The sequence below is a fragment of the Python bivittatus genome, unplaced genomic scaffold (assembly GCF_059951505.1).
Source record: "Python bivittatus isolate LINGU-HERP-01145 unplaced genomic scaffold, Pbiv_v1 ctg000610_np1212, whole genome shotgun sequence".
Taxonomy (NCBI): Eukaryota; Metazoa; Chordata; class Lepidosauria; order Squamata; family Pythonidae; genus Python; species Python bivittatus.
The window spans coordinates 44,066,172-44,091,279 of NW_028277088.1; the positions used below are offsets into that span (position 1 = coordinate 44,066,172).

A 25,108-nucleotide genomic window follows, 5' to 3' on the forward strand; every position below is an offset into this window, starting at 1 on the left:
TTTACTATAAAAGATCAATCTACCTAAAATTACCAAACTTTACCATACATGGAAAAGTCAACCTAAGCTAAGTTTACACATGTAATAAGCCTCTAGCTCAGAGCTAATCTTTCAGGGAATGTTTATCTTTTATGACATTGTGTTAATTCACATATGTTGCCTTGTTGATTCAAGCTAAGTTTTCAGTTTGTATCTGCTTGCAAAAACAGTTACTGGTAAAAAGACAAAATATTTTACCATCTATGGTATCTATGCAGATTCTTGTTTGCAAGGATAAAGGAGAGGAGCTAAAGAACAGCATGAAAAGAGTGCCTTAAAAATGCATGGAAATCTGGAAGCAGCCAATACTGAATCATTAGAAACTCTGCTTTCTACTGTTATTTCCATTTATTGTTCTGTTTATTAGCAGTTATTTATAGATAATAATACAGTTAGAGCTCCCTCTCCTGGTTATAGGCAGAGACACAAGCTAGCTGCTTTGCAATTAACTTAATGGAGAAATCTTCCAATTTTAGTCATGTAATATACTCTAGCACAATCCTGGACTCCCATTATTTCTTTAAGTAGTTAATTTTGTATCATTGTCTGTCCATTTACTAGCTCTGATATAGCACAATAACTCACCGGGTTCTCTTTTTCGCTTATTCTCATGAGTGCCAAAAGAAATTATTTGACAAAGAAAAAAGAAAAGAAACAAACAAACAAAAAATGAACCCAAAGGTATAAATTCCTATTATTAAACAGGAATGGAAATCTGGTATGTAATGAGTTCAGAACAGTTCACCTGCAAATATCCCATCAAGCCGCAGAAGAGGGAGGTGGCTATAAAGGCTCCCTAGATGATTTCCATTATAAGAATGTGGACTTACCATCTAAATTTTTAACATAAAAGAAACAAAATGTGAATGGGGCAAAAACAAAGTTAGGCACCAGTATTACTGCTTTTTTCCTTTTCCCCATGTCTGTCTTTCTCCGCATCACATCTTTAGAGAGTAAATGCTCAGCTGAGGACTGGAGTTTTTTTCTTTTTTACAGATTGTACATTAACTATCCTTAGAGTTCTGGCTGAAGGGTGGGGTAAAATCCTTTAATAAATGAACTGTGTAAATGCAGTAAAGGAGAGAGCATCTCGGTGCAGTGGGATCATCTCTGCTTTGTTTTTTAACCTCTGATTTCATGCTCTTCTCCTTATTTCCATACAAGTCAATTTTATTCACACATACACACACCCACATTTTTATCCTGCATTTGCTGTGAAGCAAGCTGAGCTCAAAGTTACTTTGTGAGTTTCATGTCTGTGTGGCATCTTCCCAGCCCTAGTCTAACATTAATGACTGCATCATGTTGTGGCCAGATTAGACTATACACCTTCCTTCATTTCTTCCCCCTAGGAATCAGGAATGCATGTCCCTCTCTTCCTTATCAGGTTTTCCCAGTTTGCCTTTGGCACCACAGTACACCTCCTCATGGGCCTAGTGTTCAAAAAGTCACACATGCATCAAATCCAGTGCATGAAGCTCATATCTCATAGTTAGTTCCCTTGACTTTATGATCAGAGCCTTATACATATATATGTATCTTTTTAATATTAACCTTGTTTATGGGTATCTGACAATAGCAGATGTTGGACAAGTATTTTGGAGGAGAAGGAAAAACATCCTCTGACTCTCTACTGAATACAGTGAAACAATCTAGTAAGTATACTGTTGAATCCAACTGACAATTACTGGCCTTGCATCCATTTGTGGGAAAGTGGGCAGTAATTCACTATATGTATATAGTACACGTGTGTGTGTGTGTGTGTGTGTGTGTGTGTGTGTGGGCACGTGCACACAAAACATATCTAACCTACTTTGTGAGTTGCATCTGAATAAGGACGATAGCCATAGGTACTATAGGACTGAGATTGCTCTGACTGTTCCACTTACTTGTGTTTAGTCATATTCTGATCATGGCAAAAATGACTGAAAAACCTGGCAAAATACAAATGCAAGACTGCGTGCTCCTTTCCTCCAATGTACAGATCTACAGGCATCCAGTAATCAGCCAAATCTTTGTCAAAAGGCCTAGCCGGAAAAAAAAAAAACAGGCTACATTAAGAAATAAAAAATTATCAAGAAAAGTTAGAATCATTCCAAGCCATAATAATCACTAAAACATCTAACTGGCTTAAAGGATGCTGTTAATTGAAGGCTGCCATTAGGGGGCAACATGAATATATTATATAGCAACAAAATCCATTCTGAACTTTCAGTAGCCATGACTTCAAAAGATAGCACAGCACTTCATTATTAAGTCATATTGTGTATGTGGCTTTGAACAATGGTAAAGGATGTCAAACAGCTCTGTAGGAGTTATCCAGGTCTGTGCTTTTGACAGTGATCTAGCAGCATATTCATGGTAAGAATATTTATAGAGGTAGTCATCAAATACACATAGGAATATGTGTCTTTAAAAGGTACTAACTTGTTGCAAGGTAAAAGTCCATTCAGAATGAGACTAAAAATATTGTATAAAAATAGTACCAACAGTAAATTGGCATTAACAAAATATTAATCCAAAATAATCTCAGTATTAGAATAAGTGGTCTCCACTGTAGAAACAAGCAATGCCTCACAGATTAAGAACAAGCACCGAATTCAAGTGAAGCCAGACAAAATTGGGCAGATATGGATAGATTTGGGAGATATTCCAACCAAAGATGCTCTTACAAAAAAGGTAAAAAATTGAACTCTCCTAAAGCATCATTAGTCGTTTTAAATGTGGCACAACACAGCCATATAAGTAGCATAGCTACACAATGTCATATGTTTCTCTTTAGCCTTGCTGTATACGGAAAATACAATATGGAAAAAGATGGGGCTCTAGTTTTGGGATGGATAGCTCCAGTTTCTAATAATTTTACTAGAGTTCTTCAATAACGATGTTTCAGGGGAAATCTGAAATAATATGTTACAGGATTTTTCCATGGTTCTCTGTTCTTCATCACCCATTAATGGATTCTGTGAGACATGGCAGATAGTAGCATTGGAGATTTGCTTGGAAAATGCTGGAAGTTCCCAATCCTTCTGCTGTCCCTATTCGCTTCACACATATTATCTGTTGCAATTTTGGTACCAATCCAAAAAAGCCATAAACTGTTTTTCATTTGTTTTGATAACTTTACCTCTCCACTTATTCTTCTCTAGTTCTGTACATTTCTTACCAAAGGACCCTTCTATCAGGTGTATCATTTTCAGAACAACTGATCTCAAAAACACAGGTGATAACATTTTGTTTTTAGAAACCTGCTAGCTTGAACAGCTTCTCTGGCATAAATATTGCTGAACCTATCACTATGAAACTTGGCAGGTGATAACTTTGCCTGCAAATCTCATCTAACTCTGCCATGAAATGAAAATATATTTGTAATGCTTTTTTCTTCTAAATTTAAATAAGTTAGGTCCAAAACACTTTTTATTCTAGATTAGCTCTCCAGAATCTGGAAAGTTTTGACAATACATACTCTTCCAAGGGAGAAGAGGGCCATAACAGATCAGATAGTGCCCTAAATGAGACACATAAAGCAGCCAAAGGTTGACCTTTTTATATTTGCAGTAAGGCCAATAACAGCAGAATCGCAAGAGATTCTCCCAGAAGAATCCTTTTTCACTGTGTTTGGTATAAGCTGAAGATAAGTATTAGAAGTATTAGCTACAGGGGAACTTTCCAACCTGGGCTATAAAAAAACTAGCCAGCCTATAGGACTACACATAAATGCAGAATGAAAGAAGTGCAATTACTTACCTCTCAGTATTATGAGGATCAGTGTATCTTAAATAATACCAAGCTGAATCAACAAATGTATCCATTGTGTCAGTCTCTCTCCTTGCAGGCTTCTTGCATCTGACAATAAATTATAATTAATATTTCTAAGGCTCTATTAAGATAAAAGGAAATAGGAGGGGGGAGGGGCGTCTTATTTTTTGAGATGAGATGAGATGAGATGTTCTGAAAAAGCTACATAAGTTCCAGACTGTAGGCTACAGTTCTCTGACCATCATCTGTTGTGCTAATCTAATCAAGCATGCAAATGGAGATCTAATTAGAAGTGAAATCCTTAGGTCCTTGCTTCTCAAATAATACCAAAAATGAGGAAATCAGAAATTCAAAAATATTTATCAAAATATTCCTATTGTGATAAATAAAATAATGGGTTCCCATCTCGACATATATATTAGTCCTCCCATTCAAAACAAAAAACAAAAACAAAAACCTTTGCACTGGATTTAGGATTTGTTCTACCTCTCACTCTGTCTGTTGTGACCACCAACACATATCACATTAATAATAATCAATTAATCTTGTTTTGATAAATCTTGTAATAATCTTCTCTCCATTAATCACCTTGTCTTCATCATCCCAGAGCTAAATAAGCCTCAGATGCCACTGAACTTTAATGGGAACAAAGCACAGCTAAATTAACGTGGACCCAGCTCATTAGCCTTCTTCTTGGAAAGAAGAAGGGCAACAAGATGCTTCAAGATATTTTGGACTGCTTCATCATTTCCAACTAGCATGACCAGTGGCAAGAGAATGAGATTACTGCAGCCAAAACAGTTAGATGGCATCAGGAAGCTTATCCCTGGTCTTGAGCAAATAATTCTCTCCTTCTCTTTCTCACATGCACCCCTTCAAATTCCAGACTTGACTGAGGCTGAACATATAATTTCCTTCACCAAGTGCTGAATCACAGCATACTCTATGGAGAAAATATCTATTAGTAGGAAGAAGGGGAAAGCCAGCACCGAACTCTTCCAGCTTCTGGTTGGATCTATAGCTGGCCATAACATGGCTCATGCAGATTAAAAAAAACAGCATGTCACTATTAATAGAAAGAAGCATGTTATGCTTCTGCTGTACCTACTGAGTGGATTAAGCATACTGATTTTGATGTATAGCAATCAATGTAATAAAAAATTACAAAAAAGAACTTTACAATTGTAGATAAGAGGTAAGAGGGGTGCCCCCCACAGGCTTAGCAATTTGCAGTCACGAGTGGAAGGCATCTGGGAGGTTGTTTAATCATACAATTCCTGAGCTGTACTCTGAATTGATGCAACCCCAGGGGTCGCCTACCATGTGCTTCTCTGAATGCCTAGATTAGCAATGAGAACAGAGAGACAGCCTTCAAGGTAACTAAGGGCAAGCAACAGCAAACACAGTCTGCAGCTGCAGTAACAGTATTTCCTAGCAAGGAACAGTCCTCCCCAACAATGCTCAAAGGGAACTCTTCATTATTTCTTCCCAACAACCCAAGTTAATACCTGGGCCCGAAATCTGTTTCTTAAGTTAAACACTGATTAATCCTCTTCTGTAACAGAAAATTACTATGATCTAGATTGCCCAGTAACATCTTTACACTAGCTATGTTTTTAAAGGAAGACTGCTACTGGCCATACAGAAATACACAGAAATAAGAATTTCTCAAGTTTGCCAGTGTCTGAACTTCATTTTTTATCTCAAATGCCTCTTGCAATAAGAAGAGAAAAAAAATGAGTTGTCAGGAGTACAACAGTGCCTTATTACCAGCGGAATCTCTTTGAACACCCAGAGAAAGTGATAGGTTTACTGCCTCTGCGTTCTGAAGTGTGAATGGTTTCAGATCACTTACAGCTCTGGCAAGGCAGCCTAACAATACCAAATTCATCATGTCAGCTCTGCTGAGAGCAGTGTTCCATAATGCACATGATAGAGAAACAGTCTCCCAAGGATTCTGCTCTTTTCCACTCACTGTCCTCATGGCCTTAGAGAGCACAGATCTAATTTCCTCAATCAATATGTAATTTTCTAAATCTGAATTAGATTCTTATTGGCCAAATAAACAAGAATTTTAAATCTGGCCTGTATAAAAACCCTTTCTAATCCAAATAGCTGCTTACACAGAGCAGCAATAGAGATCAGGCCAATTCCAAAAGCATAGGGTAACTCATGCATTACAATTTTCTGATGGAGTGATAATCTTTTGGTACACAAAGCAGTAGCTTCTGAGTTCCTATGTTTACGGAGAAAATAAAGCAAATATTTTTTTTTTCTAGGCACTGTAAAAGAAGATGTGTAGCATCCTTGCTGGAAATAAATGAATGCAGATATTTAATTTCTACAGTTAAAATAAGAATAAAAGAAGACAGTCACGGATCTTACTTAACCTTTAAAAAAGGTTTTGGGGTTTTTTGTTTTTTTTTGAGCAACTGCTTCACCTCACAAACTGCAAAAACAGTAGTTAACAGTTTCCTCCTAGACAAACTATGGTTAGAAGATGAACTGAGAAATTAAATATGAGATTTTCACCCAATTAATTTCAGGGCAGAATATTAAAAAAAAAAACCCTTAAATATTCACTACACTGAAAACACCACAAAACTTAAAACATCAGTGCATAAAATGAAGAGACAACTTAAATATAAATGTTAAAATATTAAATATACAGGAAATACTCACCTTGGACATGTGCAATTAACCCAGTGTGAAGTGGAAAGTAAAGGTGAGACACCTTTTTCTTTAAAGGAAGTAATATTGGGCAATTGCACAGGTAAGTCCTCATAAAGTACAGGAACAGTGCCACAATTCTGACAATGAATGATGGGAATCGGGGTTCCCCAGTAACGCTGTCGTGAGATCAGCCAATCTTTTAATTTACTACTTGTTAGGTATCCTCCTACGCCTTTATTTTTGGCTTGCTGAGTGATGGCGTTTAATGCCTCTTCTCTAGTCATACCTGTAAACTGGTTTTACAAAAAACAAAAGATGTGCCTGCTTTATTCAACAATCATATTGTTATAAATAACAAAGTAGTCCAAGTAACTAACCTGATTAGAGATACACACTACCATGAGTAAAGCCATCAGCCCAGCTGAACTAACTTTGTACATGATAGCAAATGGGATTTATTTTAACTAATGGAGGGACAGAGGGAAGATTTTTCTATCTGAAAGGGGAGGCAAGTCTAAATTTGGCTGCTTCGAATTTTAATAGAGACCTTGGTAGTGAACATAGAAATTTCCTGAAGCTGTCTATAGTAAATATGCTTTTCTTTACTGAATTTGGTACATCTTATCTCGTAGCTCTGGCAACATTTGCTTTGAGATAACACACTAGCTTAGCTCATTTTTCTTCCCCTTGAAATGAGAAGTAAATGCCTGTATTGTGGAGACTTTGGGGTTCTCTGAGCTTGGTTCTTTTCCTGCAAACATTTCATTACCCGGCTAGGTAACATCTTCAGTGCTGGAATGGGATGGGGTTTGCTCTCTGTTTATATACTCTTGCATGCCCTGCCCGTGTTGGTGGGGGTTTTGTTTTGCTCCTCTAGTAGTTCCTTGATTAGGGTATATTGCTTGCTGCTTGCTTGTGTGCCTTCTGATAACCTCTGCTTATCTTGGTGATAATTGCTGGTGAGGAGCTGTTCTGATCTTTTGCCTCTTTTGAATAGTGTGTAGATGCTGTTTCTCTCTATGTGTCTGTTAACTGCTGCCTTGTCTGAATACCAAGCTTCCAAGAATTCCCTTGCATTTTTGGATTTTGCTTGGTCTAAAATGCTGACAGTTTCCCAGTTAAAATTATGGTTATATTTGTCCATGTGTTGTGAGATTAAGGAGTTTTCATCATGTCTTCTAACTGTTAGTTGGTGTTCGTGGATGCTCAGAGGAATAAAATTCACCAGAGAGGAAGAAAACAACAACACACTACCCTTCCTAGATATCCTCATCAGCAGAGGAAACAACAACAAACTAGAAACCCAAGTTTACTGGAAGACAACCCACACTAATAAAGTACTCCATTACCAAAGCAACAACCCAACCTCCCACAAGAGGAGCTGTGTAAGAACATTATTCAAGTGAGCACAAACACATGGCAGCAACCCAGAACAGCAGAAAAAAGAAAGAGACCACCTATACAACATCTTCCAACAAAATGGATAGCCACACAACTTTATCAAAAGTGCCTGACCACTCAACCTACTACAACACAAACTATGAAAAGGATCACACTTCCATACATCAGAAACATCTCAGAAACCACCAACAGACTATTACAACCACATGGCATCTCCATGGCACACAAACCAGCGAAAGCCCTCCAAAATATCTTAAGTAAACCAAAAGACCCAGTAGCACAAGAAGAAAAAACAGGAGTCGTCTACAATATACAGTGCAAGGACTGCAACAAACACTATGTAGGACAGACAGGCAGAAGACTGGCAGAGCACATCCATGAACACCAACACCAGCAGTCAGAAAACTCCTTAATCTCACAACACATGGACAGATATAATCATAATTTTAATTGGGAAACTGTCAGCATTTTAGACCAAGCAAAATCCAAAAATCCGAGGGAATTCTTGGAAGATTGGTGTTCAGACAAGGCAGCAATTAACAGACACATAGAGATAAACAGCATCTACACATTATTCAAAAAAGGCAAAAGACCAGAACAGCTCCTCACCAGCAATTATCACCAAGATAAGCAGAGGTTACCACAGGGCTCACAAGCAAGCAGCAAACAATACTCTAATCATGGAACTACCAGAGGAACAAAACAAAAACCCCACCCCCACCAACACTGGTAGGGCATGCAAGAGTATATAAACAGAGAGCAAACACCATCCCATATTAGCACTGACGATGTTACCTAGCCGGGTAATGAAACGTTTGCAGGAAAAGAACCAAGTTCAGAGAACCCCAAGGACTCCACAGTTCAAGCTACACATATTCACCTCCATTGATAAATGCCTGTGTTTTAAAAAACAGCCTGTCTCTCTGCTGTTTGGCACTCCATCACTGACAGATCAGTCAACTGCATTACAGGACATTTTCAGGGTTTCTGGCAGCTGAAGGGATAGTCAAAATAAAATCTACTTCACTAGGACAATTGTGGATCTGTTCTGAATCCATCTAAAAACCTGTGCCCATGCAAGGCAGTAGTATGCCATGGTTCACTGAACAACCCAGAGCCATTGTTGCAGGTAATTGTAGCTTGTTCAGATAATCCTTGCTTTTTCTCCCCATGGCTTATTTCTATACCCAAATGAGGCATGGAGCCATTGCGTAATTTGGAATCTATTTAATCTGAATAATTTAACACAGTCCATATAGATGTGCATCTAAATTACTTTCATTTTATCACTGTCTATCCTGCACATTTTAAAAAAAATGCCTGATATTTTAAATAAAATATGAGGAAGGATACTATGTTCTAACTGTTTCCAGGCAGCATGGAGGAGTGGGAGAGATAAAGCAGAAACTCACACTATGACACCAACCTCTCCAGAGTTTATCAGTCTCTCTGAGCCATCTGGAAATGTTTCAATTACTTCATCAAAAGCAAGACCCAATTTTTTAGCAACTTCAGCATCATCAGGACTAATGCAAGGGATTCCTGGAAAGAGAAAATAAAGAAAAATCTTTCTTAAACAGATTTTCAACATGATTTCCACCTTTGTGTGTGTGTGTACACAAGCAGCTTTCCTGTTAAGAGTTTGTTTGTTTGTTTATTTATTTCTCAAATTTGTCACCGCTCATCTCGTTAAACGACTCTGGGCGGTTTACAAAACAATTATCAGATGATAGTAATTGTACATTCCTGTGGCTATTTCTATTCTCCTGAAATCATTATTCTCTATTTCTTTCAGCCTTCAATCTTCAAATCTAAAGTGTCTTCACCTTCTTTAAGCTGAGAATTTATGTATTCAGTAACTCTTGTAAGATTCAATTCAATATATACTGTTAGATGAAATTGTTCCTCTCATCTTTACCTATACATTCTGAGATGCAAGAAATATGGAATATTTGCATATTGGAATTTCTTTCTCTTTTCCTAAGATTTTTTAAAAATTGGACTTAATCTGAAGAGTTTACATTCCATGGCAAAATCAATTTGAGTTCACTAATTTGCAAGGTTTTCTTTTTTGCTGAAAGCAAAGATCAGATTGAAATTCCAATGATAATCTAACTTTTATGAACCAATAGCAGTGTTGTGGATATAGCAATTACCCAGGTTACACACCAAATATAGGAAATGGAAGGAAATTTCAAAAGCCATTTGTGTGGTGCATTGAGGCTGGGTATCAAACAGCCAAGAATTCAGCCATGCTGAAGAAAAGGTTTTTTTCCTATGAGCTTTAGGACACAATCAAAATCAGAAATAACAATCAGGTTCTGCAACAGAATTCTGTTATGTGAAATACTGCTCGTCAGGATCCCAGCTACCAATTAACCATACCCTCACTCTTATTAGTTTACTTTGATTTTACTATAGATTATTTTGTACATTTATAAACCTTGTAATTTCTTGAGTTTCCTGATACCACCCTTTTGTAAATAATGCTCTGGTACTTGAAGAACTTCTATATCATATGATATTGAAGCATAGCTATTCATGTCATGGGCACTTAAAGAGGGACAGTGAGAGGGCCTAATGATCAAATGTGCATCACAAAGTCACAAAATGTGAATTCTGCCCCTTTTGTATTTGCATTTCATAAAATAAATTCAAACATTACACTAAGCCATCGTTTGATTCTACCATGGTTTATTGAATAAGCCACACTAGATTTACACAATGGGGCTGTCTGAGTACAGGGAGGATATATATTTCCATAACAAATAAAACAATAAAGTCATAAGTCATAAACCTTGATTTATGGAGACACAATGGCTGAGTTCATACAATACGCTAAAACAAACTACTGTATATCACCACTTAACTCATTATGTGAACCCAGCCTCTGTGACTCTTCAAAACCTAAGTGTGCTAACCCTAACGATAACTACATCATGTAGATCTTTATTTCTCTTTCAAGTGGTGCTCTTGTAAGCCAGAGATAGATACTTCTTTTTCAGTATGTTACATTAAAACGAACAGTGGTTCTCTATTGTACTAACCTATTTTAAAATCAAGGCAGCCTTCAAACTCTGATTTTGCAGAGATGACTACAGGAATTTCCTGATTGATGAGTAAATTCATAGCAGTCACTGAGGTAAGAGAGTCTGTAAAATGTACAATTTGTAGGGATTGAAACATTACTTCACATAGTATAGTACTCCACCAATAATATCTAAGATAGATAAATCATACATACAGTGATACATGTTGGAAATGTCAGGAAGCAGAAGGAACATTTTATCACATGTGGTGACATGTAAAAAAGTGCAAAAATACTGGAAAGACATACATAGGACAATGCAAAAAAAATTGGAATTCAAATTCAAATGAAACCACAACTCCTTTTATTAGAAATAATTTCAGAAAAAATCAACAAGAAATATAATAATTTAATGAGATATATGTTTACAGCAGCAAGAATAAATTATGCTCAACTTTGGAAGAAAGAAACAATTCTGACAATATTTGATTGGGAACTCAAATTTGGAGAATATGCAGCAATGGCACAACTAATAGTAACAATAGAAGTTCAACTAAATTTAAGCAAGAATGGTTCCCATATTTACAACACATCATGCAGCATGTCTTTTATATATATAATTATCTACAGGTTGGTTTTTAGGGGGCCTAAACTCTTGTAAATATTACAAACTAGCAGATGCATAAAAGGGGAGAAGTCGGAAACTTAACAGCTTTTTTTTTCTTTTTCTTTTTTCAATTTTTTATTCTCTTTTTTTGCCTTTTTTATTTTATTTTTTTAGTATTTCAAATTTGCTAAACTTGTTTTCTTTGGTTCACTTATTTTCCTTTACCAACATGTATAAAAACACATAAACCCATATTCACACATAGATACATAAAACATATATACACACAAATAATAACATGATGGAACTTTAATATCAAGTAATTTAGCTTAAGATCAAAACCCTTATTATAAAACAAATGCCTTGATGTATGCTCTTCCTTTATTTTTTCACTTGTTCCTAATGTTATATTTAATTTTGAAGAAAAGGCTAAATAATCATAATGCTTGTAACTTTAACATCCAAAACTAACATTGATAGAATATCCACCTATCTGTAGTCATTACCCTACGGCATCTAAATAACATAATATTAAGTATATTCTATAAATATTATTGTACTAAAATAATATACTGTGTTAAAACTGATAAGTCTATACAGCTAGATTTTATAATATGTTAACGGATTGAGCTTATTCTATACTAATACATTATGGCTATACCTCTTCAAATGTCACTCAATTGATAACTACTTTGTATATTCTTTTCTAATTATATTAGCAATGTTATATTTTTGGTTGTACTTCATCATATCTTCTAGTTGTTATACTTTACCAATAAAATATTTTAAATGTAAAAAAAAAAGCTCAAAACAAAAGAAAAAAAGAAACATTATTTCACTAATGTTCAGTTATTACTACAAATCTTTGTTGTTCTATTTTTTCCAACTTCAAATTGAATGTGGTCTTCCCAATTTGCAACAGTGGAGGTAACCATGTTCTGACAGATCAATATGGATCTGTCAAAGGCACCTGAGTTACTCTCTTACTTGATGGAATCCATGACAGAATTAAAACCTATAATATATATCTATCAAAACCTCTAGAATATTTTTAGAGTGGACATTTCTGGATTTCAAACATAAACTAAAGAACTAGAATCTCTGATAAAGCTCCATCAATGGATTCATGTCTTTAAAAACATTAAAATGGTATCTACAGATCCAGGATCAAAACTGATTCATCAAAAAATTGTATTTAGAGTATATTGGACTCCTCAAAGAATGTATCTGAAAGGATGGAGATCAGATTTTCTATGTTGGAGTGTAAAAATTTGAGGGTTCACTGACCCATATGATATGGTCATATGATCATTTGGTATGTTTTTTGAGATACTATATTAATGTATATACTGTAATGTATATAATTAATATACTGTAATATTTACCTATATTATGGATAAATCATTAAATGTTAAAGATGTTAATGGAATGTTGAATTATATTATTATTATTATTATTATTATTATTATTATTATTATTTATTGGATTTCTCCCCTGCCCATCTCCCCCACAATAGGGGACTCTGGGCGACTTACAGAAAACATTAAAACTATAAATATATCTAAAACACATAATACATCCAAAATTTAAAACAATACTAAAAAAGGAAGATCCAAGAAGATGGAAAATCAGGCTGCGGAGAGCTGGCCACTATGGGGCTAGCCATCCTCCTGCCTGAAGTATTCCCTCCCTGCCCCAGCCAAGTGGCAGAACCAGGTCTTCAAGGCCCTTCAGAAGGCCAGGAGTGAGGGGGCCAATCGCACCTCAGGGGGCAGAATGTTCCAGCGGGGGCTACCACAGAGAAGGCCTGCCTTCTGGACCCCACTAGAAGGAGTTCTTTTACTGAGAGGGTCCGAAGCATGCCCTCTCTGTGCGATCGTGTGGGACGGGTTGAAGACATAGGGGAGAGGCAGTCCCTTAGGTAACTTGGCCCCATGCCATGTAGGGCTTTAAAGGTAATAACCAACACCTTGAATTGGAGCTGGAAGCAAACTGGTTCCCAATGCAGCTCGTGGAGCAACGATGTTACATGGGCCCTTCTTGGGGCTACAAAAATAGCCCGCGCAGCTGCATTCTGGACCAGCTATAGTTTCCGTATACTCTTCAAGGGTTACCGCACATAGAGTGCATTGCAGTAGTCTATCTGGGAGATAACAAGGGCATGAGTGACTGTTCGAAGGGCATCCCAATCCAGGAAAGGGCGTAACTGAGGGGCGTAACAGGAAAGGGCATAACTATACCAAAGCTTTGGAATTTGACTGTTTATCAGGAATTATTATGGGAGGGGGTGGCCAAAATAATCATATTGAGAAATTGGAAATGTGATATTATTCCAGATACCAAGGAATAATTGTCAGAAAAAAGTGATCTGTTTTGGAAAAAACAGCATTCTCTACTAATCAAAGGATGAAGCTATATATGTTACTATGGAAGAGGTTTTGTGATATTTTAAATAATGTATGTACTGTTCATATTATAGTAACATATTCATTAGTAAGCCAGTGACTATTGATAAATGCAAAATATAAGGTGGGGTTTTGTTCTTCTCCTTTCTTTTCCTTCTTGTTTGTATTTTTAGTTCGGGGTTGTCTTTCAATTTTTTAAGTTTAAAGTTTTGTTATTTGTATACACATGAAATAAAAATTAAAAGGAATGTCTATTGTTATGTTTTGCTATTAAGTATGCATGAAGCAATCCTTGAAGATCAAATGTTACTTGTTTAAAGTGAGATCAGCAATTTTCAACTTAATTAGCTTTTAATGAATACCAAAGCTCTTTTCACTGTGAAATCATTCCCTCCCACTTTTCTTCCTCTTCAGTTATTTTTTTTTTCCTGAATTATTATTCTCCAAGGCTTTCTGAATAACATGTACAAATCACAATGGAAATTAACAGGCTAAAAGAGGTCTCCCTAAAGTATATTTTTATTATTACACTGAGAGATTTTTGTTCCCCTACATAACTTTTAAAAGATTGTTCCTTTTAATTGTTTACATATATGTATTTGTTTATATGTTTTAGCTGTTTTGCTTACCAAAAAGTATCTGTTCTTTTAAAAGGGACCACTCCTCCCTTTTCCTCTTGACTAATACAATAAAATCTTATATTCTAACTAATAGGAGCAGAAGCAAACAGGGGAAAAAGTAGATGAGGAATCAACTGCATACATTACTTATTCCTCTCATCTAGAAAGAATGCATGTTTTAAAATGCAGACCTACAGATAACTGTTCCTAACACTGCAAAACGAATGCAGAAATAGACCCTCACATAATAAGTATGTAAACAAAGGAGTGTCATGTTTTACTGGCACTGGCATATGACCTTGGTGACCAGTGCCAATTTTTTAAAATCACTTGAAATCTCTCAAGATTTCTCTGATCTTGCATAAAATCTCATGTGAAAACACTGACATCTAACAAACTAGGTGTTTTCATGAGATTTCATCCATTTTTTAAATGTTTAGTTATTGTTAAAAACTAATTAATTGGAGAAGGGTTCTGTGAACACAGTTCAGGGGAAGTATACTGGCCCTGGTATACTGGTTGAGGCAAATGTTGCTGATCCCTGAAAATACACCATTCTAAAGTGAAAGAAAGATGAAGGATGTATTGGGCATTTTTAAAAAAGCATTATGTCTGCATCAAAAAACAAACAATTGAGTGTCCATCACATTTCTTACTTTAGCACGCACATTTCAAAGTCCTCTGCTTTACTCTTTCATTATTTTGCCAGGAAAGTAGATTCACCATACCTACTTCTTTATTACAAAGGTCTACTTCAAATCAACTCCAAACGACACTTGAGATTGTTTAGGCATAATGTCTCATGTTTCTAAAGCTTACTAAGAACTTAAACTTTTGAGCCTGATTTTTGTTTGTTTGTTTGTTTTGGAAAGGTGAAAAAGGAAGTCTTGATGCTATATTTATAAACTTTAGATCAATGACTGAATAAAATCTATGAAGGTAAAAATCAGCCACCACAACAGAGCTGTATGAATGCTGCAGTTTTATGATGTGAAACCACTTAATAAAATGACATTGTTTGTTCAATATCTGGCCTAACTGGAATTCTTTTTATAGTACTTAATCACATTCCTCCTTCTAAACAATTCTCAGAATCAAACACAATTTCCAGCTTTTAATAAAAAGGAACCCTATCCACTGACCACAATTTTGGAGAGTTACATTAGATGGAAAAATGTGGTTTCTTTTCATAAAATGGATTAATGTTTAGTCCACTGACTGACTCAAGAAACAAGACAATATTATTTTGGCTGATAGGAGATACTCTAGTTTGATTGTTCAATGGCTTTTCAGATAAAAATCAAACCAGATTTTATCTAACCAACAAGGCAGAGATCAGCGATCATTTCCAGGCCTAACCTCTGTAATGCAACCTCATATGATGATGCAGGTGCCATTTTTAAAATTTTCCAGACCCTTAAAAGATCATTCAACTTCTGAGTTGGGGGCATTTTTACATGAAATCTTGCAGAGATTACACTGCTTTAAAAAGATTTCTGACATCTTGCAAAAGACAAGATCGCAGTAGTTTTCAATTTTTAATTTTGATGGGGAGCTGAAGGCCTCTTATGGGTTCTCGTGAGCCATCTGGCATCCCAGAGCACTGTGTTGCCAACAATACTACAAGACACACACATTCAGGAACTTCTTTTCACAAAGGACACCAGGCTACTGCTATGTCTGCTTTCTTGCCTGCAAAATACCTATGTCACTTTGTTCACTCAGACTGCTCTGGGGATATTTTGTGATAATCTTGACTGACATCGTTATAATTCAAGCTATATATTTGTACCTGTCTTTTGACAGGGATGCCTTCTCATGTTGAAATATCATATATGTGAATTGGCCATTTCTGCATGACCAAATCAAGACTACTACAGTAGACAGTAAATAGGGAGAAAAAAAATCACCTTTTCCTTGAACGAACTCCTTCTGGAAGATTTCTTTCAGATGGCTATTTCCACATAACAATCTATGGTTAGGTAAGATATACAAATGGGATGAACCATATATAGCTTCAGGTGCCAAGGCATATGCTACTATTCGTTCTCCTGTTGGCTTGTTATTAATCTGTCAAACAAGACAGGGTTACCATAATTTATTCAAAACATCATTCCTTTGCAGGCATATCTGAAATATTGAAGACACACCAGTTGTGTTCTAAGGACCATATTTTGCATCTGAAAATATCATACCCTGGTTTGATTTGAACATATTGCTAAACTTTGGTTTTAGATTGACTATGGTTTGATTGTGTCTCTGGGCCTGACCAGGGTAGCTAATTATAGTTTGTGATCATTCGCTATAATCATAAATGGCTTGAAGCTAGTTACCTTGTGAAACTTGGCTTGTGTTCACTTCTTACAAATTCAACAGAGAAAAGAAGAGTGTCCTATGAATGAAATTACTCACATGGCTTGAAAGCTTTTTTCTGGGGCTTTCACATAATGTTCTTTCTTATCTCAAAAGGCTTTACCTGTGTATTCCCTGCCTAACATTTTTTTTTAAGGGGCCACACATGGCCATTAAAAAATAAAAGCAGTGTGGCCCCTTAAAAAAAAAAGTTAGGCAGGGAATGTGGGTCACATACTGAAAGGCCACCTTTGCTCTTAGTAATTGCAACTGCAGCCACCACCACCACCAGTATCCATTTACTTTCTGTTAATGTGGGGATTTCAATTATTCTTCATGCAGTCCAGTTCCAAAAAACTCTATATAAAAGACTCCACCCATATTTCACAGATATATACTAACAGCTTTCAACCATTTGCAATATATTGTGAGAAATACTACAGCACTTTTCAGTGATTGCCAAGGAAGGACTTACTTTTAACATAAACTCAAAATAGCATCCAGTGCAATCCCCAAGCCAATTAGCTTGCATTTCCTTTATTCCATACCATTTGGGGAGATCTGACAAGCCATCAAGCAGGGCCTGCAATAACGGTAAGAGGAAATTTTAAACCTTTGACATTAAACATATGCACAGAAGAAATTGTGCATGGCCTCTACATATCTAAAAGTGCACCTCATGAAAAATACAGAGCCAGCTGGCATCTGCAATCAGCCCTATAAACGGTACAGAGATAGTACTCTCCCTTGCATTTTAATAGCTTCCATGGTGTATAAAAGACTGCTAGGATTTAGCATTAATTTTAACAGCGTAAAAGATTTCTCAAAGCTTGGAAAAGAGTACAACAGTTTCCAATATATTATGAGTTCAGAACATTTGCACATTATCAGGAAAAAGGTGGCCACCTCCCCAATGCATCAACGGATAGTGAGCAAGATCAAGGAATCCCTATTCTAATTATAAATAGGATCCTAATATATCCAGTTGTCAAGATTACTATAACCTAATCCCTTTTCTCCTTTCAATAGATTTTTAATAAAATTTTGTGAGAATCTAGCTTTCTTAGTGATAAGCAGCTGCCAGGGCCTTGACAAACAAATTCAAAACTACAAATCTGATTTAAATTTTAAACATTTTCTTTCCCTATCTCATACCATAATCATACACTATAGTATTGGTTCCTATTACCATGTCCTTCGTGGATGAGTTTGCCAGAGGTCAAGCATAACAATATATATGGTATGTTAGGATTATTATAAGTACTCCATTAAAATAGGGTGCCATATTTTGTTTTATGTTTCCCTCTTGGAGAGTCTGAATTTTATCTACTGTCAAGTTAAAGCTGGAACAGCTGAACCCCCCTCTCATGTCAGAGAAGCCCAGAACAAAAGTGAAGAAAAGCATTCAGTAGGGATTGATGTAACTCCATCTTGAAACAGTTCAAGTTATTAAGTTGTAGGAACAGTAGCTGTGGCCACAGTGGTCCAAAACAATCCAAATGGCACACTCTACCGGTCTAAAACATCTTAGGAAATTCAGTGACAATTTATCAGTTAATAATAAAAACACCAAGTTGTCAACTGAGGTACAGCTTCTCAGCTTTCTTAAAGGTAGATTGAGCACTTTAAAGAAATAGGCATGCAATCTGGTATTTTGCGTCTCTCTGTGTGTGTATAAGGGGAAATGCAGGAATTTTACTTTACATAAGCCTAATAAACCCACACAAAATTATTAAACAGAATTCCAATAAAATAACACAAGCCAAGATTCAATATGAAGAAATGAATCAAAAGAAATAAGGATGTATTTAAAGGTTAAGATATAATTCAGCATAAATTAAGAACCTATCCAGCAACACTTATATAATGTAAAGAAAGCAAAGAAAATAGCAAGTTATTATTTGAATTCAAAAGTGAGAACAATGGATGTCAGAACAATCAGCATCATCAGAGAGTAGACAGAAAGAACTATAATAAATACCAGAAATGTGCATGAAAAAGATGAGTTTTAAGGTCAGAACATTTAAGCTGACAATTTTGAAACTGAGGATGACATTTATTTAAAGCACACACAATACTTTAAAATGCTACTTCAATATATTAATGGGATGCAAACAATTACTTTGCAACATGCAGATTTACCTATTTTTTTCTATACATTGCTCTGCTAAAGATTTTATGACTGGTGGCTATGATGCCAAACCCAAATAGGACAATATTCATTCTGCAGAAATACTAGATGAAGATTGATACATTCAAAAATCTACTAACTAGTTAATGGGGTGCCTGCCTTATTTAATCTATTTAAAACAATCATTGCACCAATACAATGCAGCGGTCCATGGTGTTCTTACATTGGTATTACAGGTAGATCCAAGAGGAGATAATTGGTGGGGAAAAAAATAGGAGTAGGCATGTGCAATGGGACACAACTCATACAAAATTGGAAGTAGGCCCAGGTAAATCTATCAATGAAGACTGTTTTTACATATTGCCTCAAAGCTTCTCAGCCACTATGGAATGTAGAATATTTACATACATACTGGTGAAACAACACTAGAATACCGCCTAGCATTATAAACCTGGCATATCTGGAAAGCTGTTGTAGCTGTAGCTGTGCGTGCCATAATATGCACCATTGGGAACTATGAATAACTTTAGAAAAACGGGGGTGGGTAGGTGAAGAAACATCATTGGAACAAAACGTGCCTCCTAGGGACAAAATCTGCTTCTTAGTGGAGTTGGCTGTCATGCTAGAAGCAGCTAAGTAGATGAGACAAAAGAAGCAATCAATAGCAGGCACAGCTGAGTCCTTGCAAACAAGTTTCTTGCCATTTTAACCCTTGCTCTGAATTCCAAACAGCTAAACAGGCAGCTGCTCTATATAAATCCAGGAGTTAAAAAAGACATGTCTCCATTTCAAGGATTCAGTCAAATTTCACCTGATTTTACTTTTACAGTAGAGAAAAGTTCAACTAGTTAGTGTAAAAAAATGAGACAATGTAATGTCCACCAAACAGAACAGGCTCAGATTTAACAATATTTATCCCTAATCATGGTTTATTGACTCATACAAACTGTGTGTCTGCTTTCTCCTTCCTGCTTTCTGTCCTTCCTCCATTCTCACACCCATGTTTGGCCAAACTTTTCAATAGTTTCGTTTGGTTTTTAAAACTCATAGACAATGGGAATTAAGGGGTCCCTATTAACAATGACAAAGGTTGGAGGCATGATCATGGTATCTCCCCGGCCAGATAAATAGATTGTACCCCACCCTCCTTATGCTGGTCTACGACCGTAATAAGGATTGGATTTGGAGGTAGTCTTTAAACCACAGTTTTCTGGTTTGGATGTCACAAGAAACTGGGGCTTTAAAAGAGAAAGAGAACCTTAATGAATACCAGTGAACAACAGAAAGAAGGAAAAAGAGAAACAAGGAGGACATATATGGGCACATGACTTGTTCCTGGCCCAATTAACCATCATTTGTTGGACTGGTTTGTTATATCTGCACCCAATTATATGAAAATTATACGAGCAGGCAAAATAAATCCAAAAGACTTCAGAGTGAACTCCTTTTTTAGATGCAAAAGCAGCTTAAATTCTAGATTAAAAACAAACAAACTGAACGTCAAGGTGGATAGCAAGGTTGCAATTTATCTCACTAGAAAGCAAGGTAATTTGGTTTAGACAGTTAACAAGATGCAAGTAAAAAATCCAAACATCAAGCTTGAATTTAGTAAGAGAAGAATGAGGTGGTCCTGTTTTACAAAGTAAAGAAAGAATCCAGAATAACTACTTTGAGGCAGGAACTTGAGTGTGGGGTATCCAATGTGGGATATGTTCAATGAAAAGTGTCATTGTTCTATTTGAGTACAATGATTCTACATAAATGTAAAAGGAAACAACACTAATTTCATAAAGGAAGCATATTGTACAAACCTGTGCACTTTCATCTAGAGACATGGAGACAATTTTAACCAGTTTTCAGTTCTATCAGGCATTTTGATATTAATAATAGAAGGAGAATTATAACAACCATTAAACACTAGTCCAAATATCTTTTTGCGTATAAAAAGTGGCAAGAGTAGGAAAAACAGAAACACCTTCCTTTAATTCTTCCCCTACTCCAACAAACATTTAAAGAAAACTATCTGTTATAAGGTATAATTCTAGCAGTATAAGAAGAAATCTTGACATGGTTTGGAAGTGGCAGTCAACAGTGCCAGTTGCTAAGAGACAGTGAGACAAGGGAATTATAGAGCTGGGTGTTTCAAGCAAAGTGATGACCTAGATTGAAAACTGATCTGAGTTGTTGCGAAGAGAAAGGATTATTATCCAGAACATCTTAAATTCTATTTTTTCCCACTCTCTCTCATCCCCCCTTCAAAAACAATTTAAATAGTGAAATTGTCTTCTACTGGACAACAAAAATGTTGGTTGATGAATAACTAAAATATCCATCACCTCTTGGTTAACAGCAAGATGAAAAAGTTTGATTTTCCTAGTGTTCACTAGTCTAGGGTAAAAACAGTATTTTTGACACATTATTCATAGAATTTTGAAGCCCAACATGTGAATCATTAAAAGTAATTCTTCCATCCTATGGAAAACTACTAATAAGCCATGAGTATTAGAAAGAACATCATTGAACATGCATTTATTTACAAGAAGTTAATGAACTTAAGACACTGATAAGTAAGCAAATTCTTTCTTAACATCTGTAATATAATCTCCCATCTGATTTACCAGATGGAAGCTCTGAATCCCAGTTCAAAGGAAAGGTCCTTGACAGAAGAGGGGTTTCAGCATATAAGATCATTTCAGAATTCACATTAGGCAATAAATTTAATAAGACAGTTAAGTTCACAAAATAGCAAGAGTTCTTCATTAAGTAAAATGTTGAATAACAAAACGTTTAAAGGGAGGCGGTAATGGAGAAAAATGAAGTTATTGTTCAAACCTGAAGTCTGCATTTAGCTAAAGTCTCTTTGGAATGTGTGAGTAACATGTACAGTGAGTTAATAAGTCATGAAAAATAGCAGGTGTTGAGACTGGTTTAAATTTCTATTAAGAAAAGAAGAGAAATAATGGAATCCCCTGGATTTTTTGAGAACATACATTCCAGCTCTTGTCTCAACTGTTTCTAATGTTAGGCAAGGAGCATAAGTTTCTTGATAGGTGAAAAACAACATACAGAGAAACTAGACAGTTTTTACACTAACAAAACTGAAAATAGTTTTAGAAGCTGCTTTAGATTTTATAAAAGTAACTGAAGCCAAATTAAAGGGTTTATCTTGGTGGGGGGGTCCAATAATTGGTATCTCCATTTAGAGATGAACAAGACATAAACATTTCATCACTACTAGGAAGCACATGCCTGAACTTCATCTAGACTTTCATCTATATTTCAATCTCTTAGTCTTATGCTTATTATTCCACATAAATTCTTGGGGTGGGGGAGGCACACATATTTAGCCCATGGCTGTTTTGTGGATTAAACTTGTCCTATATCATGATTACTGAATCCACTGTAGAAAGTACCAAAGACACACAAAAGAAATTAAATCTGTCTGTCAATAAGGGACATATTCTTTCAGTACAAATGTTTAATCCACACAGATTTTTTTTAAAAAAAAACTCAGTTTGAATTTTACAAGTGAGTAAATCCTTCCAGTTTGCCACAAAGGAAAAAGAATTAATAGCAAATATTGCCTAGTTCTCAAAGACAGTTCCAATATCATATCCAACAGTAGCTCTTCAGCAATTAACACAAATAGGATTGGGGGAGGGGGTTACTCCATTTATGTATTTATTTAAGCAATTTAAATAGTCACAGTGACTCCGGACAGCTTACAAGAATAAAAATCCCAGATACAAAACTCATTACAACGCGCCCCCCCGGCGACAACACATTTACACTAGCCATTTGATAGGCTCCATATTGACCTAGGATGCCCAGGCCCACTGGCAAAACCATGTCTTCAGGGCCTTGTGGAAGAGCATCAAGGTGGGGGCCAATCTTATCTCTGTGGGGATGATGTTCCACAGGGAGGGAGCCACCACAAAGAAGGCCCTTCTTCTCGGTCCCATTAGGTGGACCTCCTTAATTGGGGGGAGCCTGTAACATACCCTGACTCCCCGATCTGGTGGGTATGGGAAAAGGTGGTCCTTCAAATAACCTGCCCCCAAGCCATGTAGGGCTTTAAAGGTGATAACCAACATCTTGAATTGGACCTGGAAGCAAATTGGCAGCCAATGCAGCTCCCACAAGAGGTGACACATGTGCAAATCTAGACTTGCACAAAACTAGGCAGGCTGCCACATACTGAACCAACTGAAGCTTCCAAATACTTTTCAAGGGCAGCCCCATGTAGAGCGCATTACAGTATTTAAATACTGGTATGTAGGAAAGGCAGAATCCCAAACACTGGGCAAAGGCATTTTCTCTTAGTGTAGCTAAATCAGGCTTTAAGACATTCAGTTCATCTTTGTCATACACAGAAAGGTGCTCTGTTTGTGACTGAATGTAAAGAAACTGGCTAAAAAGGGCAAATTTTATTAAAAGTTAGGTTAGCGTGACCTGTCATTTTAACACATTTGTTCATAGCAAGACATTCTTTAGAGAAGTAAGCTGCTCTAGGAACATTATATTAATACAACTGCATCTATTTTTGTAAGTGGTTATAAAGGCACCAAAGGAGCAGGGCCCCAAAAAATATAATAATTCTATAGGTGTGTTTGTGGTTTAGATTTTTCAAGCACTAATACCCTTTCCAAAACCATTTATACTCACACCTTTGCATAAGCAGTTGTCTTAATGAACCACTGTTTGAGGTATTTTTTTTCCACCTTTGCTCCTGAACGCCATGAACAGCCATTTTCATCAACTTGTTCATTAGCAAGGACAGTCTGATCCACTGGGTCCCAATTCACCGTTGCCTAAGCGATGTCCAGAATCAGAGAGAAGGAATACTAGCATGAGCAAGCCCATAACTAGGCAATTTTTCAAACAGGAGACTGGCACAAATATTTACACTTTGCGGGCCCTGAAGCACATACCATTTTTCAAAAGCTTTTTTTCCAATCAGAGCAACACCCAATTATCCCTTTTTAGAGCTACTCAAGCTATTTTTTCTCTCTCCTGTGCTAAAATCACATTTTGCTTATTCTCTCTTTGAGAGAAATTAAAAGTAAAAAATATATATTATACTTAAAAAAAAGCCTTCACAAAGCAATTTTTTTTCCTTTGGTATCTTCACTCACTGCTGCTTAAGAGCTTGCTGGGCTCGCTGTAGTAAGCCTAAGTCTATTGACTCTTTTACTGTAATTGCATTTTTTTAAAAAAGAAAAGCATACGTAAATAATATGGGATTCTTTCCGGAGGCATCTGATAAATTTGATTGCGTGAATTTGATACCCTTTTTATATAACAAGAAAATGTCCAAATGACAATTGCAGCAGAAGAAGATTGATTCTAGAAAGTAATTCTTTCTTTGGAATATTAGAGTTGCAGACCATGAGCCTGTGAATAACCTTGACTGAAATCAGTGCAATTTACTGGCATTGTTCTGTAGGGCTACAAAGTAATTACTTTAAATATCAGAAAGACTTTTACAGGAAAAGGTGTCTCATGCAATCCCTTAAAAGTTATTCTACTTGTATGGTAGCAGCATTTAGGGGAGCTTCCCTTTACTCTCAGGATTCAATAAGAACAAAATAGCATTAGGGAGCTGTCCTGGAAGACATTTCAGACACACCGCTAGTTCAAAATACAGCAATTAGAGTGGTAAGTGGACCTGGCCAGTTTAAACAGCTTCCACTTGTTTTTAAATAAATTCACTGTTGCCAAACCATTTCCAAGCTCAATGCAAGGAGTTGATGTTTACATCAAATGCTCTACCTAGATTGGAACCTCAATGCCTGAAAAATCATTTATATCAGTATCCACCTGCAAAATATAGTGCTAAGCCATGTGAATCCAGCTGTGGTTATAAACCATGGTTATGTCTAAGCCATTATTTTATTTTTCTGAATTAGACCACTGTAGCTCATCCAATAAACCATAGTTAAAACAAACCCTGTTTGAGTGCACTGTGTGAATCTAGCTTATATTTTTGGAAACTCTCCTCCCACTGCAGCATCTTTAATGCGTTCATCTTCTTTCTGAGATGAGACATCCTCAGTGGGACAGAAAACCTTCTTGACTATGGTGCCCCGTTTA

General features: G+C 36.2%; 1 protein-coding gene across 2 annotated transcripts in view; it reads right to left on the reverse strand.

Moving 5' to 3' along the window:
* Positions 1-25,108, reverse strand: part of LARS2 (leucyl-tRNA synthetase 2, mitochondrial) — a 67,605-nt gene that overhangs the window by 21,979 nt on the left and 20,518 nt on the right. For both annotated transcript variants that reach the window (XM_007424994.4, XM_025164634.2), the window contains exons 7-14: positions 23,683-23,826; positions 17,360-17,467; positions 16,443-16,602; positions 10,920-11,024; positions 9,299-9,414; positions 6,481-6,764; positions 3,787-3,885; positions 1,929-2,066 (exon numbers count right to left, since the gene is read on the reverse strand). In XM_007424994.4, coding sequence (XP_007425056.1) covers positions 1,929-2,066; positions 3,787-3,885; positions 6,481-6,764; positions 9,299-9,414; positions 10,920-11,024; positions 16,443-16,602; positions 17,360-17,467; positions 23,683-23,826 — 1,154 coding nt within the window. The remainder of the gene's footprint in view (positions 1-1,928; positions 2,067-3,786; positions 3,886-6,480; positions 6,765-9,298; positions 9,415-10,919; positions 11,025-16,442; positions 16,603-17,359; positions 17,468-23,682; positions 23,827-25,108) is intronic.